Source organism: Strigops habroptila, chromosome 7, assembly GCF_004027225.2.
Source record: "Strigops habroptila isolate Jane chromosome 7, bStrHab1.2.pri, whole genome shotgun sequence".
Taxonomy (NCBI): Eukaryota; Metazoa; Chordata; class Aves; order Psittaciformes; family Psittacidae; genus Strigops; species Strigops habroptila.
Window position 1 is genome coordinate 8,682,153 of NC_044283.2, and position 18,506 is coordinate 8,700,658.

The following is an 18,506-nucleotide window of genomic DNA, read 5'->3' on the forward strand; positions in this document are numbered from 1 at the left end:
CAATCTATGCATATGACTGTCTTCTGCTATCCAGCATTTTCTGACATTTTTAAACAATTTAAACAGTTAAACATAATGCAGTGCTGGCATTTTGTAAAAATGCTTTTGAAGAGACTGTTGAAGTTGCTTGTCTCAGAAGTACATGCCAGGAATTTCACCTCACTGTTCACTCTTAGGATAGCAATTAAATAGATCAGAGTAATTCCCAGAATAAGAAAATCAAACTAAACCAGAATGATGTGGGAAAGTAAGATGGAGGTGAGCGAGTTCATAGTGATAATTTCCTATAGGCTTTTAAATAACCTTATATGAGAGCTCTTTAAAAAATTCTGTATGTAGAATTCTGTGCTGTATTTTGCCATTCTTTTAAAGTATGCAGATTTTATCACCAAAAGAAAGCATACATACAGCAAGTGTGGTATAGATAAACCTTGCAGGTTTTATCACAGCCTGTCATTTTCAAGTTTTTTATCATGATCCAGTATAGTAACACTATAAAATCAGTCTTGTGGGCATTTTAAGAGTTTGCAAAGTGTTCATAGATACATTCAAATGTGATACTCACCCCTGTACTGCCACCCCTCTTGGATTATGCTGCAGTAAGAAGCACTGCTAGACCCTTTTCATTATTCCAGCCAGCTCCCTCTCACACTGTAGTCATAAATCTTTGCAGCTTAGCTCCACTTTCTGAAAAAAAACAACCAGGGACTCATAAATCAAAACTGAGACTCAGAATCCTCAGTAAATTCTACATTTCTGAGGGGCTGAACTCATTGAAAACCATTTTCAGCCCACCGGTTTAGTTTAAATGCTGAAGTCAGTTTGTGTGTTGGGATTGATGTTTTTGCAGATCTTTTCTCAGCGTATGTATTTCTTAATTTTCAGCTTTTAAGCGTAACTTTTCATGTCATGTTTAACTGCTAGAAGGAGGGTTTGATTTATCACATCTGCTTAGAATCTTTGAGGTCTATTGAGAGTGCTGGACTTGAGGCAAGCTCAGCGGGAGGGGTTTTCTGACAGTCTTACAGAATCCTTAGAGAGCCAAAAACCTTGAGACATGGGAACATGGCTCTGGCTGCAGGCACATGAACCAAGTCTGAATTCATCAGAAAAGCTGAATCACTGGATGAGTAACTGTCCCTAACAATCAGATGACATAGCATCATGTGTGTTTACCAGGCCTAGCTGTAAAACCTTTGAGGAAAGGACTTTCTGAGTACATTAAGCTTTAGGTTTTTTGATTGAATCTACCTGTATGTTTGAAGTGTAAGAAAAATCTCTATGGTTTTGCAGCACATCAAAGATGTTTGTGTTTGGAAAATAACGTGTAACTAGTTATAGTAGTATTATCTGGATTTAAAACCAAGTACAAGGTAGCCTGATCTACTTTGATACAACATAATGCTCCAAATACTTGCATTCTAGGTTTCCAGTTTCTTAACAGTTTTCATTCTTTCTTCTTGTCACTTCTGATTAATTGAAACAGAATTTTGCTCCAGGTCTAACATTAAATCCACTGAAAGCCTGAAGCTCTGTATGCGAGCTGGTACTACTGGCAAGATGAATGATAAAACGTTGCGCATAAATTTAGTGCTAGAAAAATGAGGGGGGGAAAAAAAAACCCACAAATTATAACTGTTAGTTTTTTTAACATATCTGTAATGCGACACATCCTGTGCTTTGTTACATCCAGAACTGGTGCTTACCTAAATAAAGGTGTACATTATTTATATCAAAGAGAAAAGATGAAGCTAAAAAGAGAAGATATAACTAACTTCATGAAATGGCGTTAGTTGGTAAATAAATGTCTGTGCTGCTGACCTTGTTATGAAGCAGTAAAAATGTGTCTATCACAGGGGAGCACAAAACTCCCTTGTGGTTAAATCTGTCCCTTGAAGTGGAAGTAGTTCTGTAATTGTTTTCCAATAGCTAAAATAGCTTCAGAGCACCAGCTGAGCACTCACAAACTTTTACTGCCAGGACTGGAACAGAAAAGAACCTTGCTAAAGGGTGTGGGGAAGGGTTCATGTCGCAATTCTCAGTATGTAAAAATACAGCTGAAAGATGCAGTGTTGGGGGGTTTTAACTGGTGGTTTATGCATTTTCTGTTTAGACATAAAGGCAGTATTTCAGTCTATTCTAGTTTGAGATATTTTATGGTTTTAAATGTAAGAAAACATTTGTGTTTATTATACTTTACTTGGTAAATAATATTGAATACAGAGGGAGATTGGCTCTTCCACATCTACATCCAGTGTTCAGTTAATGTGTTTGAAATTAAAGTAAGCCTTCCTGATGGTCTCTCTGCAGTTCTTCAAAAAGATAAAGGCAAACCACAGCTTACTTGCCAATATTTCTAACTAAAACTAAAAACATAAATGGAACTTGTATTTTTTTTTTTTTTTATGACTTAGCTTTTTATTACATGAAGTAGAATTATTGTTTGCTAGCAAACACGATAGTTCTTTATTCTGGTGAACTGTTTCTTATTTCACTGCTTCCATTACCACTGTTTTTACATACAATGAGAATGTTTAATCAGAATACAAACTGCAATTTGTTGGTTATTTTTGTGTGCTGTTTAGTGCACATCTGAAGAAACATGGTGATAGGTTTTTTTTCTTTCTTTTTTTGTTATCTTTTAAGGCTCCTGCTAAGAGAGATCCAACTCAAGGTACCATCAAAGAAGACAAAGTCCATCTGTTGAAGTATAACATAGGAGATCTAGTGTGGTCAAAAGTGTCTGGTTTTCCATGGTGGCCATGTATGGTTTCTGCTGATCCTGTTCTCCACGCCTACACTAAACTAAAAGGTATGTCAGTGATGCTACAAACATCCCGATTTTTTCAGGTATACATAACCATTGTTTTGGGAAAATTCTGTTCTTTATCTTATCTATTCAGTTGTATAAGTAGCTGAATCACCTCCTTGTTGTCAAAAGGAATGTTATAATCATGTAAACACTGTTCTTGAGCATATAGCAGACAGAGCTTTTTTCCTACTGTGTATTTTTAACTGAGAACATTCTCCAACAGATATCAAAATTGTGATCTATGAAACTGTGTGAAGTCTTATTAAAAAGTTATCTGATGGTACTTTCCATTGTTTTCGTGGAGATGCTTGGAGATGTGATATGGGCTAAAAATTTTATTGAAAGCTAATGGGAATTAAATACTCCTGCCGATCTTGCTTTATTACAAGTAGTCCATAACTCAGGTAAATTTTCTGTGGTTTGTAAAATCAGTACTGTTACCTACAGACAAAACTAATTTATTCTAAATACAGTGACTGTCAAGTATTAACAAGCTTTTTGAGTAGGAATCTGTACGATTTCTTCATGTCCTTTGCAGCTTTGTTCTCTGTTCTGACACCTGAAACTTTTGAGGCTTCTCTGCTGGTTGTAGAATGATAAAGTGGCAGAGGTTGGAAAGGACATCTACAAGTTCTATGGTTTCCAAGTTAGAGACAGGTTGCTGAGGGCCTTGTACAGTCAAATATTTAATATCTTCAGGGATGGTGACTTTACAGCTTTTCTTGGCAAATGGTTCCAGTGATTGGCAGCCATTATGGCAAGAAAACCTTTTCCTTCATCTAGTTGAAATTCCCTTTCAACCTGTGTCCATTGCTTTTTGTACTAGCGCTGTGTGAATCAGATTGATTAGGCACAATTTCCCATTGGTGAGCCTATGCTGGCTATTCCCAGACACATTCTTGTCTTCCATGTGCTTGCACATGTCTTTTAGGAGAATTTGCCACCTAATCTTGTAGTCACTGAGAGTAAGCTAGTCCCCCTAGCTTGTAGTTCCCCAGTTTGTTACTGTTTTTCTTGAAGATAGGTGCAATGTTTGGAGTGTTTGCCTTTTTCCAGTCACTGGGTATCTCCCCAAATGGCTGTGACCTTTCAAAAATGATAGAGATCACCATTGAAATCACATTGGCCAGCACCTTTAGCTTCTTCTGAAGCATCCTATCTGGTCCATAATCTTAGAAATGTCCAATCTGATTAAGTGCTCTCTGACTTTTTCTTAACATGCTGTGGGTAGTGTGTGAGTCCTGCAGCCTTTATCACTAGACTAAGGGACCAGAAGGCTTCGGGACAGATGTTAGTTTAAAAACCAAGCAAAACCCTGAGACAGAGAGGTGTGGAGTCCCCCAGCCTGTGTCCTTTGTCACTTAGTCTCCTGCACCAGTGAGCATTCCTTAGCCTTCCTTTTGCTACTGTTGTATTTATAGCAAATCTTCTTGCTGCAGTTTGCATCCCTCACTAGTTTTAACTCCAGCTGAGGACTGTAAACTGTTTTTTACTATGTTTATGCCAAACTGTACTGGAAGTTTAGAAAACCTGAAAATGGAATCCAGAAAATTTTAAGGAGAAAAGCAAGAGGTTAATAGGAATATCAAATCAAAATAGGAGCACATAACTTTGTTATGATACTTATGCTTCTAAATGATTTCATGTATTTTATTAGAACAAGCAAAAGTATCAGCTTCCATTGTTATGAACAGAGCAGGGCATTTACTTGTCACTAGAGATTTCAGTAACTTTGAAATATGTATTTCCAAGTGTGGGAAAGCAGTGTTTTTGTGGTTTAGTTTTTATCTAGTTTTCAAGGGTTGTATTGAGAACTTGGAGAATGGACTAGAATATACATCTAAAATTTGCATTGGAGTTACAGATTTCCAGTGTGAAGGGAGGAGTCTAAGCATGTAGGATCGGAAATCTGAATCATCCTGACACATTGGAGGTGTAGCCTGAAAAATAAACCCCTCGGTTCAGTAGGAACAGGGCTTGGATTTTTATAGTGGTTACGCTGGGAAAGAGGTATAAAGCTGCATTTTCACAGAGAGGAATCAATCATAGTAACCCATTGTAGTTTTCTGTGCAGAAAGACCAAAATCACACTGACATAAGTTAATAGTGCTACTTGAAAAGCATGAATTAGATCCTTTGCTTTTCCAGTGGTAGCATGGCCTCAATGGGAGCATTTGGTTTTTTAATTCCTGTTTGGGCCATCTAATTTAAAGAAACATGGACCAAACAGAAAGTTCTGAGGGCAGCATGAGTAGACATATAGGAGACTGTCTATCCGCGCAGGCAGATGGAGGGAGCTGGGGCTGTTTAATCTAACAAGGAAGAGCTAAAGGAGAACCCAGTAACTGACCTTAAATAAGTTACATGCAAAGAAGAAAAGGCATAAACTCTTCTTGTTCTGGGAAGAAGAGAGCTTAGTAGCAATGAATATTCAGACTACATATTAAGAACTTGGAAGGGATAGTGAAGCATTGGGGTTGATTGCCTGGAGAAATGGTGTGGTCTCATTCATAGGAGGTTTTTAAGAGCAGAATGAATGAGGATCTCTAGTATTATGGCTGGATTCAATGTTGGTAGTAAACTAAACGGCTTCTTGAGAACAATTTCAAGCTTTCATACAATTGTTGCAATGGTTCTTATAAACTCCACGGACAAATTTTTCATGTAGCGATCTTTCAGAGTTTTGATCAGGTAGTTGCTGTGATTTAAGCCATTGGATTATTAGGTCTATTATGACATAATAGATCTAGTATTATTTTGAGATAAATAAAGCTGTTTATTTGTTCCTAACTGAATTACTCTGCCCCTTGAAAGGAGCAAGGATTATGCTTCATTATCAAGAATCTCTGTGGTACATTTTTCTAAGAAACTACAGAAATCAATCTAGCAAAACCCCAGTGTCATATGTCTGAATGCAACCTGCAGAGTACTAACAGAAAGAAGGTTGTATGCCTGTGCCTTACTACAGTGAGACAGTGTTCCTCTTTACAATGCTAGAAGAATGAATATTTCTTGTCTAGGTTTTAAATTGTTCTCTTACCTTGCCATTTTCCCTTCCCTCTCTTCCACCACCCAAATCCTTTTCGTTTCTTGCTTTGATTCCTTAGAAGCTTGGTTAAGATGAAGTTGTGATTTCAAGTGTTAAAACTAGCTGAAGTGTGTATTTCTGCTTAAGAGTATTGTAAAGTTTAGGTGACTCAGAGATGAGGCTGAGTGCACCAGCTGTCCAAGCTTTGGAAACTCTTTCAAATGTAGCATTTTCAGAAACATCCAGGCCTGCTTGTAAGTTAAAAGCACTGACAGATAGTTGTAGCCTTCAGTTAGTTTAGCAAAGCGTATTGGTTTTTGGAGTTAAACTATTGGGCTTTTGTGTCCAACTCCATAGATTACAGCTCAGAGACTTTCAAGCCGGTTAAGTGGGTTTTTGAAAGGTTAACCAGTTGTACTGTGCTTTTGTCATGGTAACTATAGCAGCTTACAAAAGACTTTAAGTCTGAAAGTGCCGAGAACAACCTAAGTTGTATCTTAAATACATTTGTTTTTAATTTCCAGGACAGAAAAAGAGTTTTCGTCAATATCATGTTCAGTTTTTTGGAGATGCCCCAGAGCGAGCCTGGATATTTGAGAAGAGCCTTGTGCCCTTTAAAGAAAAAGACCAGTTTGAACAATTATGCCACGAAAGTGCAAAACAAGCCCTCACTAAAGCAGAGAAAATAAAGGTAAGAAGCTACCAAGTCAGACAAGATTTACAGCTTTTTATTTTACCGTTAGAGGTATATACAGGTATAAATCGATGTTCTAGAGAGCTTTAAAGACAGATTGTTTTACAGAGGCCTGTAGTTTTATACTTCATTCAGAGATGTAAAGAATGGGGTGATTTACCACTGTTTATTACTTATGAAAAATCAGTACTCTTCTGCTTTGTCATTGATTCATGCATGGTACCAGTACTGTCAAACACAATTCCATTTTAATGTCTGAATGATAATTATACATTACACTTAGTCTCTTAGAATAGTTTTTTGTTACTCTTGGCGTTTTAAAATCAGAAGTGGGCAAATTTCTCACACTGCCATCTTACCTTGCAGATGTTAAAGCCTGTTTCAGGGAAGCTGCGGCCACAGTGGGAGATGGGTGTTAAGCAAGCAAGCGAAGCAGTAGGCATGACAGTGGAAGAACGGAAGGCCAAGTACACCTTCATCTATGTTAGGGACAGACCTCATCTTAATCCTCGAGTGGCAAAGGAAGTTGGCATTGCTGTGGAACCCCTGGAGGAGGTAGATGAGTCGTCTTACTCGAACGAAGAAACCACTCAAAATCTGAAATCGATGAAGGAGTCTGGCATTCCTAACAAGAGGAGGAGAAGGACATCAAAATTGTCAGCCACTGATGATATGGAAGAAAGCACTCAGTCAGGGACTAAGGATACGACTCCTCAAAAGTCATCCGAACAGGCAGAATCCAAAAGAGGGATAGGCTCCCCTCTCAATAGAAAGAAAACTCCAGCATCTACTCCACGAAGCAGAAAGGGCGATGCAGTATCTCAGTTTTTGGTCTTTTGTCAGAAGCACAGAGATGAGGTTAGTCTCGTTTCACCATTATTGTTGTTGATTGCCTCTTCTCATTTCTTTATTTAAAGAATTTTCTTTAGTTGACAAAAAGTAGTTACTACTGTAGAATCCATAACATTCCAGCTTTGACTAGGTATGCCTGCATCAAATCTTTGTACAGGAAACAGAGAAAGAAGGGAATGTAGATGAGCATTATAAACAAGATAGTAATAATGCCATTGTACTTGAATCATAAGTCATATTAATATCTTCCCACATAATCTTATAGCCCTTTGTATTAGCCATAAATATTTTTAATGTAAGTAAAATACATAGCTATGCATACATAGGCAAATATAACAAAGGTTGTGCTGTTTATAGCAATCTGTTTGTGGTTAGCTAGTACATTCTTTCTGAAGATGTGGCTCAATTCCTTTTGTGCATTCCCTTGTCTTTATGCTCCTCAAACTCCATTTATCTACCTAGAATCTGTTGCTGAGCTTCAAAAGAATCTAGTTATCAAAGCTTGTGAAAATCACTGTCAGTGTGCAATCTGCTGGGACAGAAATGAGGTCCTCTTGAGAGGATTGCACTTGAAGACAAGGTAGAATAAATACATACCTTAATAGGAACATTTCTACAGATTGTTGTATGGAAGTCAATTAGTTGTGGTTCAATTTAGGATCTTTTTAGATCGTTGCAACTTAAGCTAATATAGAGAAAGAAAATGAACACAGTGTTACATACACTTTTTGGTGGCTTGGGTTAAATAGAGAGAAGCATTTGCAGTTCAGTTTGCTGGCTCCAGAAAGGAAAGAGGTTTGTAGCCAGACTATTAAATGCAGATTTTGACATGATCATTATGAAAAGCTGCATGGGTAAATCATCTATTTCATGTTTGAGAGATCTGAATTCTATTTCCAGTTCTTCTGTAAGTAACCTTCTTATGTAAGTAACTTCTCATATAGTGGCAAGGGGGAATTTCCTTGGCCTTTAATGTAGGTGGCAAGAAGTCTTGAGCAATATTGAGGGACATGAAATTATTTTTCTGGAAGAAATTAGATTGTTATGACTGGTTTTATGGACTCTTAGCCAAACATCTTACCGCAGAAGAGACATGCTGAGTCTCTGATGTATTTCTGTTTTCTGTGCCATTTATCAAGCTTGACTCCCTACTACAGTTATACTGTAATTCTCAAATTCATAGATGGAAAATATGAAGATGATTACAGTATTTGACATTGAGGAATTGCTTTGTCTTCAGTGTCATTACGGGAAACTGAAAAACTTGCATAAACTTGAAAAGCTTGCTGATGATAGTGGTTAATGTTGCACAGAGTTCAACAGCAGAAGGAAGCAATTTCAAAATACTATGTATTTTGTATATAAAATATACATACAAATCATCCTGACATTGTTGCATAAAATACCTTTTAATAAGATCAGTCATGAAAACCCAAACCCACCTGATTGTGTGATGCATTTAAATAGGTACAGAAGCACTTCTGAATGTAGAACAGAACTAGTTTGTGAAAGCTGCAGATACCAGCTGTCTGCAGATAACAGTCCCTCTAACCCATCAAGGCAGCAGAACATGTCTTTCCTTTCACTTGATTTGAAGTTAACTGGCAAAGTGGGAAATACCGTATTAGATATGCATACTTCTTGCACGGAACTTGTTACCTGTGTACACTTCCAGCCTGTCATGTTGCTTTTAAAGTGTCAGTTTTATGCCTTTGGTGGAAGTTGGAGATTGTATCCTAACTAGTCTTTGGAGTTTCCCCTTCCATTAGGCTTATCTAGTTCAACTAGGTAAGCATGGTTCGCTTTCCCTCCAAGACTTTGTTTTTTCGCTGTTGTAGATGTTCTGATGCTGTAGAAGGAGAGGAAACATTGGCTAAAAACCAGACCTGTTTTTTTGAGCTACTTGTATTGGTGGCATCTGAGAGTTTAATGTATAGCTCCTTTAGTATTTGCATGTAGAAACTTAGAAGAAAGGAAAATTACGGATCCAGAAGAGGCTTTTTGGCCCCAGACTTGGGAAGGGATGGAAGTGAATGGAAAGGAATGACTGAAGACTTCTCTTTTGGGGTCTCTGATAATTACAAGCTCTTTTAGCGGTAGAGCCATTTCGGCTGTGTCTTGCTTGGAATCTGACTTTGTACCGTAGTGGGATTCATATATGAGTTTGATTTTACTAATTACTGTTTTTGGTGTTACTTTTTCTGGGGACAGGAGGGTGAGGAATAGCTGAAATTTTTAGAAATGAATGATGGGTGTTGGAAGACTGGATGAACTGCTGGAAAATGTTTTTAGTGATTTAAGAGTCATGTTTTTCTAAGGGAGGCATTGAAAGCTTGGAGCACTTTCATGATTGTAGTGACACATAGAAGTATTTTGTACTGTTACCACAGGAGTAAAGATATATTTTGTAATATTGACATTCTTATGCACTGCCTCTGTGAAATATAACTATAGTAGTCATTAGAAAGGAATGTCTGACTTGAGATAAAGGTATCATTCAGTGAGAGGCAGGCAGCTATATTGTTTATATTAATTCATTGATTTGGGCCTTGAGTCTGTTTTGAGGTAAATCAGAAAATAATTTCACTAGTAGGGCTTACAATTGAAGGTTTCTGCATGTGTAAGGAGTTGTTGAACATCAGGACAAGTAAGAGTGAAATTAATACGCTTCGCTTGATGAGCTAGGACGTGCCTGGTCTAATTGCCATGTTTTCCACACCTATAGTGATACTAATTCCCAGGTCCAAGAAAAGATCTTCCATGTGGTCTGTAGCATAGTTAGACTTAGAAATAAGTACCTGGAAGAAGTGGATGGTTTTCATGTACATCAAGATACACGATAAGTCATTTCCAGTATGTATGGTGGGATTGAGTATTACTATATGAAGACTTTGGTGATGACTGATGAGCATTTTCCTTGGAGGCCTTCTTTGCAAGGATCTCTTCACCATTAAGAACCATGAGTGTATTTTGCTTGTCATTTCACAGTCAGTTGAAAGTTGGTTTTATTTGTATTTTGGTGGGACTGAAGGTGATGTTACACCATATCTCATTTGTGTGAACAAAGCTGGTTCTTTCTTAGAGAATTAAATAACTCTGTGCACTAGTTGAGCACAATGACCTATTCTCTTAGCAGCAATGGTCAAAATTGATGCTAATTCCTAAAGAAGTGAGATTTGTGGGAGAGATATCTTGCAGGTCTGCCCTCATTCTCACCTGTCAGGCCTCCAAAAGTAGTTGTATTGTCCGAGCTTTGTGCAGGTGGGATATGACAGATAGAAGCAAGAGAACTCTTCGTACTCTACTAGGGGAAAATTATGTTATGAATTCCCCTACTAGACACTGAATAATCCCAATGGAAGGAAAGTGCTATAACTGTTCTAAACCCAGGAAAAGCTTCAGTCACACTTTTACTCAGTTTGACGACAGGAAATGCAATTTTAAGACACTAACTCCTAAGAAATTCGGTTTAATCATTTCACTTATCACAGAAAATTTGCATTTGGTTCTGTTGAATGGTGTTACTGTTTGAATACTTGGCTTTGTTGACCTCATCTTTACTTTGCTCCATGATTTTGGGATATTGGTTGCATCACTCCGGTAACAGGATTTTGGAGAATGCTGGATAATGAGATGAGAGGGGTTGTTTTGAAGCTACTGTTTCATTTCTATAGATCATATAATCTTAGAGCTTTATGAGTTCTATGATTAATCAAATTTGGGTTTCCTTAAGTAGAAGTATGGGAATACTGAATGAGTTTGGGAGGATTTTTCTTTGTTTTCAATACTGATTTTCTGTTTGTGTTGAATACATTTGTAGAAATTCTCTTTTAAATTCCATGTTGATGGCTGTTATATGTCATGCTCATATTATTAAGAAAAAATGCACAGCTCTTTGTGTTCCTGATATTCATGTACATAGTATAAAATGATGAATTAATACGGCAAAATGTTGCATCAGATACTAGCGGGTGTAAATCTCTGTTAAGATAGGTGTATGAATTCTGTGTTTAATGAATTCTCCTATGAATTGATGGATGTCTCTGTAGGCAAACGTATACTCCCATATTACTTGTTTGTCTTTTGTGGTATAGATTTAAACTTCATCAAGAAATAATAGAATTTTTTTTTTTTTTTTATGACTGCAAGGCAAGATTTACACTTACTCCGTTTTTTGAATGTTAAAAAGCAAATAGATACTTCCAAAATTACTAATGTGATATAACTGCATATGCTAGTAGATCTTTTTTGTTTTAGAAAGACAGAGAGAGAAGTGGTTATTCAAAGGAAAACTGGATACAGAAGGTTTTAATCTGGTTCTGTCTCAGCAGAAATGTTAGATAACTTGTTTGTATCCGGTTTTCCAAAGCAATAGGTGAATGTACACCATTCTTTTTAATGGTCACCTTGTTTTAATACAACCCTATTTCTGCATGTATAGGTGGTTGCTGAACATCCAGATGCTTCAAGTGAGGAGATTGAAGAATTGCTCGAATCGCAGTGGAACATGCTTAGTGAAAAACAGAAAGCTCGCTATAACACAAAGTTTGCCATAGTGACCTCTCCCAAATCTGAAGAAGACTCTGGTAAACGTAAAACTGTGCTAGTGTACTCTAACTAAATTTGATATACATAGTGGCGTTAAACTAAGCACATATTTGAGACCTGTAGGGAAAACGGCTTTCACTGTTTTCCAGTTTTAATTCTTGGTGTTTGTGCCAATAGCAAAGGAATGCCAATGGTTACAATAAACACAACCCATGAAGTCTACATTTCTTGCTCATTGTTCTGAAAAGTTGTTATATGTAAACCTACTGTTTAGAGATTGCTGATTTCTCATTCTTCTTCTGCCCATAAGCAGCTGCCATTGCATCCACTGCCAGTTACGAGTGGATGGTGGGAAGGGAAGACGAAGTGTTGCTACTAGTAAAGTTTGAGGGGTTTTCTTCATAGAATACTTAGGAAATGGTTTAAAAAGTTTAATCAGTGCTACACGTTTTCTTCGTATATACCTAAAGTTTATTACCTCATGTCACCATCAACTCAGGAAGAAGTATTCCAAACTTTATTCTGAAACTTTCATCCATTTGGCATTTTATTGTGCTACTCAAAGTTTGTAGGACATTGTACAAGATTGTAAATACTCTTTTTTTTTTTTCTCTCTCTCTTTCTTTGTTGCTGTTGTCTAGCATTTGGGTTTGATAAACAGTCTCAATTATTTTGCAAAATATTTGAGGGGGTTTGGAGTCACTTATTTGAGAAAGAAGGAGGAAGATAGTTTGGCATTTGCATGAACTTTATAAAATTTAGCTATAATTTTTCAAATTTAAGTAGCTTTACAGCACTGTAAGAAGACTTACGATGGAAGTATTAGAAGCCAAGAGGTGCTGCTTTGGGCAATGACAAGAATGAGAGGGAGTGTTTGAAAGTTTGTGAGACTTGGAAAAACTTGTATAAAAATGGCAGTCAGTTTTGTTAACTATCTGTGTGTGTGTGAAATAACATCATTTTGTGGAAAACTGAAAAGTTTTTAACTTAATAAGTGTTAAATATTTGGATATCAGTTTAAAAAAAAAACACATTCTGTATCTCTCAAGGTTCATCATTGAAGAATATTGGAGAGGCCAAACGTAAAGTGTTTCAAGACTCACCTAAAAGGAGATCAAGATCCAGAAGTAATTGAAATTTGTGTTGTGTGCAAATAGTTCATCATTATAAGTAGCTATTGAGTGTATTTTTTTATGTAATCACCCACGTATCATAATCTCTTTATTTTTATCTCAGATGTTGTCTTCCTTGACGTTAGAATTTTAATGGATCCCAAATTAAATATCTAAACACTGTAGTGCTGAATTTTGTTCACCTTCCTCAGTGTCATATTGCAAGAAATGTAATTGAAATTGTACCTGTACCAGGTGTTTCTAGTACATATATTGTGTACATTTATAGTTATCTGCAGATGAAAACATGTCAGTTCAATCGTTCCCTAACCAGATCCTCTTATCTTTAAACTTGGAAGAATATTGTGGGATTTCTTTTGCTGGCTTTTTGTAAGTAGCAGGTTCTCCTGGAGCCATTTCAGTCTGCTTTGTGGATTGAGAGTGATAATAGAGTATGTCCTAGATTGTTTAAGATAAGAACATTAATTTGAAAATTATCCATATTTTCAAGTTGCTATATTTTTTTATACTTACAGCCATTTGTTCCCACTGGAATAGAATGCTTGTAGCTGTAGGGCAATTTTCAGTTAACATGTTTGTGCCCTTGGAGCTTGCTAATCTTCATGCTAATAATACTCTGTAGCTTCATAAACTAGAGAGTACTGGAGAGTGTAATAATGTTGTCATTTCAACCTGATGGAACAGACCACTTCCTAAACCTTCATCTGTCTTTTTGAGGTAGAGTGAGTGCAAATAGTAGCTGAACCTGTGGAAGGGGTATGTAGGTTAGTCACTGATCTTCTGTAATTTAGCGACTGCTTGAACTTTACTGTGAACAATCATCTAAATACGTGAATAAGTCCGTTGGTTTAAAATGACCAATGTGATTCTGTTCTTAGGATTTTGGTTCACAAAGGAAGGGGATCTTACAGTCTCCTGTGAAATATAAGTAAGCTTGTTAGAGAGAGTCTGGAACTGCCAGATCAGGAAAAGAAAATTAATCTGTACAGTTGGTGATATCTCATCTTTTACAAAGGCCCCTTAATAGATGTCACCAGTATCTTCATCTCTATCATTTGGAGAACTTGAAGGACACTTAAGGAGGAGACTTAAAAATTCGTTTCAGTGATAAGACACTATTACAAAGTGGAAGGAGAGGTAAAAGCTGTATAGATCGATCATGTGCAGTCTGACAATATGAAACAAATGTTGGGCAGTAATATTCGGATCTTAAACTAGTGCTTATACAGGTAGACTTGTCTTTCTAAAATAGCTTGAATATGAGGCAGTTGATTTGGATGTGTTCTAGAGTTAGTCTTCAGCACCAGAGACCAGACCTTAAGCATTAAGAGGTCATTAAACTGTGTTAATGTTTAACCATGTTTTAAAAATAATGACTGAAAGAAAAGTAACTTAAATAACTAGATCAGTTCAAAATAATTTGAAAGTGGGTTTTAGATTATTTTTCATGTAAGTTTCCCCCATCCCCCATCCCAAGGTAACTTACATGGAAATAAAAGAAAACAAAAAAAGAGGACAAAGGAACCTACAGAAGATTTTGAAGTTCAGGAAGCACCTAGGAAAAGACTCAGGATGGATAAACAGAATAATCGGAAGGTAATTATGTCGTTGGTTTGTTTGGGTTGATTTATAGCAGCACCAATCACATTGCTGTAGTTAAGTTTGTCAGCATTTCCGTTTTCAGGGTTAAAAGAGTAACCAAACTGTGGTAAATATTTAGAGATACATGTGAGCTTATTGCTGTGGGGTTTTTTCTTTGGTTTTGAGGACGGAGGTATGACAATTGCACTTGCTACTTAAAACTATGGTGACAATGTGTGTTGAGAAAATCTGTTTCCCGAAGGAACATGCAGAGGCATGACCTTTCTGTGTTGTCATGCCTCGTAGTTCTTTCCTCCTGAATTGGAGTTCGGAGATGTATACAGAGATGTAGAAAAATATCTTTAGTCAATACTTGATTTAGACAATTGGGGGGGAGGGGGGGTGGGGAAAGAATGGAAAACAAGCAAAGCAAAACAGAAAAACTCCTTTTCAAGAACTGGAAGCCTATAGAACATTTTAGGGTGGCACGCTGACCCATTTCGTAACTTATGAAGCTGCAGTAAATATTACAGTATAGTTATTGCACAAATCACAGGCTCCTTCGTTTAGCTTGCTTGTGAGGATGAGGATTTTCTGTACATAGATCACTAAAACTATGGATATGGATAGAGCCCAAATCTTGTGGAGAACTTAAGCACAGGTTTATTTAGTCATGCATGTAGACCAGTGAACTTCATGGGTTTTACTTGTGTGGAGAACTTAGCTCAAGTGTTTTCAGATATGTTATCATACTGTAGTGTATCACAGACCTCATCTCAGGACTTCAGTAGTACTGTGATTAAATGAAACAACCTAATATAAGGAAAGGTAGTGGATGTATTTTTTTAAATGAATTATGGAGGCCACATATGTCAGTTTGGTAGGCTGGTTATTTTAGTACCTCTGTTGATATTGTGGGTATTCAGACAACTTGTCTAGAGTTCAGTATAAAAATAAAGAGAATTTCAGATAGCCAGGCTTAAGAGACAAAGATAATTCTTACAGCAATGTTGTTACCTTTGCAGAAAGAAGGGCCAAAACTAGTTTTTGCACTTCTTGCTCTAACGGGTTAGTTGTTGAATATTCATCTCATATCCTAGGAGGATTTTTTGGGTCCTTTTTAAACTTCTCTAATTGAGTTGCATTCACTGTAATACACTAGATCCATGGAATAATTAAGTTTACTTATTGTAATTAATTCCTGCTTTGAAGTCCCTGTTTTGGTTGCCCGTAAAGTTACTTCTTTACTGTCCCACCAGCATTTGTACACTACAATTAGCCTACGTTATCCCAAGTAGAATGAAACGTGGTTGCAGTATATTTCATGCAGAGGAAATTCTGGTATCTTTGCTGCTGTGGCACAGATGTGACTATTAACAGGAAAACAAATGAGATTAATTATTTCCAGAAGATGCATACCACTAATAACGCTGTCTTAGTAACGTGCATTTAAAAAGTGTTGTCCTCTATCTGATCCGTTTATCAGAACTAGTTACAAGGAACCTGGTGTGTGTAAATATCAGATAATTTGGAAAGTTTAAATGCAGATAGCAGTGTTTGTGCTTCTGTCCACAGAAGGGTCAGATATCGTGGAATCGATGCTGCGTGGTTTCTTTTATGAATTATCTCTTAGTCTTTTTCCTGCCTTCACCAGCCCAGGGTACTTTTAGTATGTGCTGCTGCTTAGTAAAACATTCAGTGAATGACAGTGAAAATGTCTGTGTAATGATTCAAAAAAGCAAACTAACGAAGCACCTTCCTTCTGCTATTCCCAATTTACCTACAGGCTTTTGTTACAAGCATAGGAGGAGCTTTAATGACTTGTTCTCATTACATTTTACTTCTTGCATGAGGGTTGTCCTCTCCTTTTTGTCCTTAATTCTCATTGACAAAATCTGAATGTTCTCACACAAAGTAACTAAGCCATAAGTACCCATATGGAAGTCTTGAAAAACTAATTTGCTCATTGGTGCTTTCGTGATGTATATAAAATGCACATTAACAAAATGAGGGTTCTGTAAAGCATGCTTTAAATTTAAGAGTGAACTGTACTGTACATTTGCTTTCAATTTTACACAGAAGTGTGATGGTAATCTTAGAAAACTGATACTGGGAGCCTCCAGTGGCATTAGTGGTAGGGCATGTTATATCTACAGAGAAGCCAGTAAAAGCACAGTGTAGCATGTCTGTAGTACAGTAGCCGTTCATATTTACTTTTACAAAGGAAACCAGTTCTCTGGCCTTTCAAGGTGTTTGCCTGCACATCTTTTGTAAAGCTGCATGTCAGATGAAGAATATAAGAAGTATGTAAAACCTTCTGTTCAGTAGGATTATTCTTACTCATTAAGTGAGCGTTTGTCAGGATAAGCATTCTTGGCTACAATTTTGGTGACATTACTTGAATGAATTTATAAAATACAGAAAGGAAAAATATAGTGACGTGTAAGGGACAGAGTGTAATTTTGACAAAGCTTTGACAAAACCTTCCCCAGTTTTCGGCCTAAACTTTTAATGATAAATTCTCCATCTGGAGCAAATTTATGCTCCCTTGAAAATAGTGGGGTTTCTTTTGGAAATGCTGAAACAATCTTAACCATAGTAATTTAAACCATGGCACTGCTATAAGTTGTGGAGTTGAAAGCAAGCCTCTCTGAGACGTAAAATTCTGCACAGGGTTTATTCTCAAATTTATATGCTAATCCTGCAGTTTACCTTTAATGATTGAAGGTTTTAATTTGAGCAGTTTAGATAAAGAATAGTAAGGATAATTACCTGTTTTGTGTTCATTTAGAGCTCCCCTTTTGGTATGCCGAGTTTGGGATGGATAAGTGGGATGCTGGAATACTGTGTTCTTTAATTTTCTCCTTTGTTTACGGGTTTGTACCCTGTGCTGTAAATGAGTTTTAAAAATCACTTAAATGGGGCTAGCTTAACTACATTACCATTCAGATATTTGTAAAGACACTTTCTTTTTAATAACATAAATCCAGAAGTAATTGCCAGTTTTATCCAACCACTCATAAATTAGGAGTTTTTTTATTTTTTCATATTTTTTTTTGTGACAGAGGGAGACAAGCAATGACAAAACAGCCAAAACAAACTCTTCTAAGGTCACAGAAACCTCCTCTTCACAAAAGAACCAGTCAGGTAATGTGGTCAGAATAAGTTTTAATGTCACTTTTTCAATTAAATAACTTTAAAATAAACAGGTTGTCTGAGGCATCAGCTAAATTTTGCTGATGCCATAACCAGTTACAGCCACGATGCCACAGATGGGGCGGGGGGACGTGCCCTCTTCCTCCACTACCACCATTTTGCAACGTTATACTTGACTGAAATTGTGTATTGCTGATTTAGAGCAGCAGTTCACAAGTTCACCATTTGATGGCACCAAATTAAAGCTATTGCCCTGTGATCTTGGCAAGCAGTGATGCAAATCCTACTGCTCCAATCCGTCATTGTGCATTAGCCCCAATAAAACAAGTGCAGTGACCATCAATGTAATCAGTTACAATGTGATTTTAGTCCTTTTAAATGATGCTTGATGGGAGGCAGTGTGGAGCACGAGAGGGAATGCTAAATAACCTTGGACCAAAACCCAAAAGTTAGACTTGTTAATGATGCCCAAGTTTAAGGTAACTTCTGTGAGAGCATGTCTCTTTAGGTATTACAATGGTTTACCAAAGACAAGTAAGCTTCAGCAAATTCTGCACAATGTAGAAGTGGGGATGTGCCATAGATTAATGTCTGGTTCCTGGCCCCAATATATAACTTTTCTCTTAACAAAGCTTTAGTGGTACTCAGATTGTGATAAGATCATGTAGGCCTTCTAATGTTTATCTGAGGAGATAACTGTTA

The 18,506-nt window shown here is 36.9% G+C and overlaps 1 protein-coding gene across 5 annotated transcripts in view; it reads left to right on the top strand.

Annotated features, from left to right (window-relative positions):
- NSD2 (nuclear receptor binding SET domain protein 2) overlaps positions 1 to 18,506 on the top strand; it is a 75,378-nt gene that overhangs the window by 27,947 nt on the left and 28,925 nt on the right. For 4 of the 5 annotated variants that reach the window (XM_030492816.2, XM_030492820.2, XM_030492817.1 and 1 more), the window contains 7 exons: positions 2,647 to 2,812; positions 6,365 to 6,531; positions 6,901 to 7,392; positions 11,828 to 11,972; positions 12,984 to 13,061; positions 14,545 to 14,663; positions 17,714 to 17,795. In XM_030492816.2, coding sequence (XP_030348676.1) covers positions 2,647 to 2,812; positions 6,365 to 6,531; positions 6,901 to 7,392; positions 11,828 to 11,972; positions 12,984 to 13,061; positions 14,545 to 14,663; positions 17,714 to 17,795 — 1,249 coding nt within the window. The remainder of the gene's footprint in view (positions 1 to 2,646; positions 2,813 to 6,364; positions 6,532 to 6,900; positions 7,393 to 11,827; positions 11,973 to 12,983; positions 13,062 to 14,544; positions 14,664 to 17,713; positions 17,796 to 18,506) is intronic. The other variant, XM_030492819.2, reaches the window with a different exon arrangement.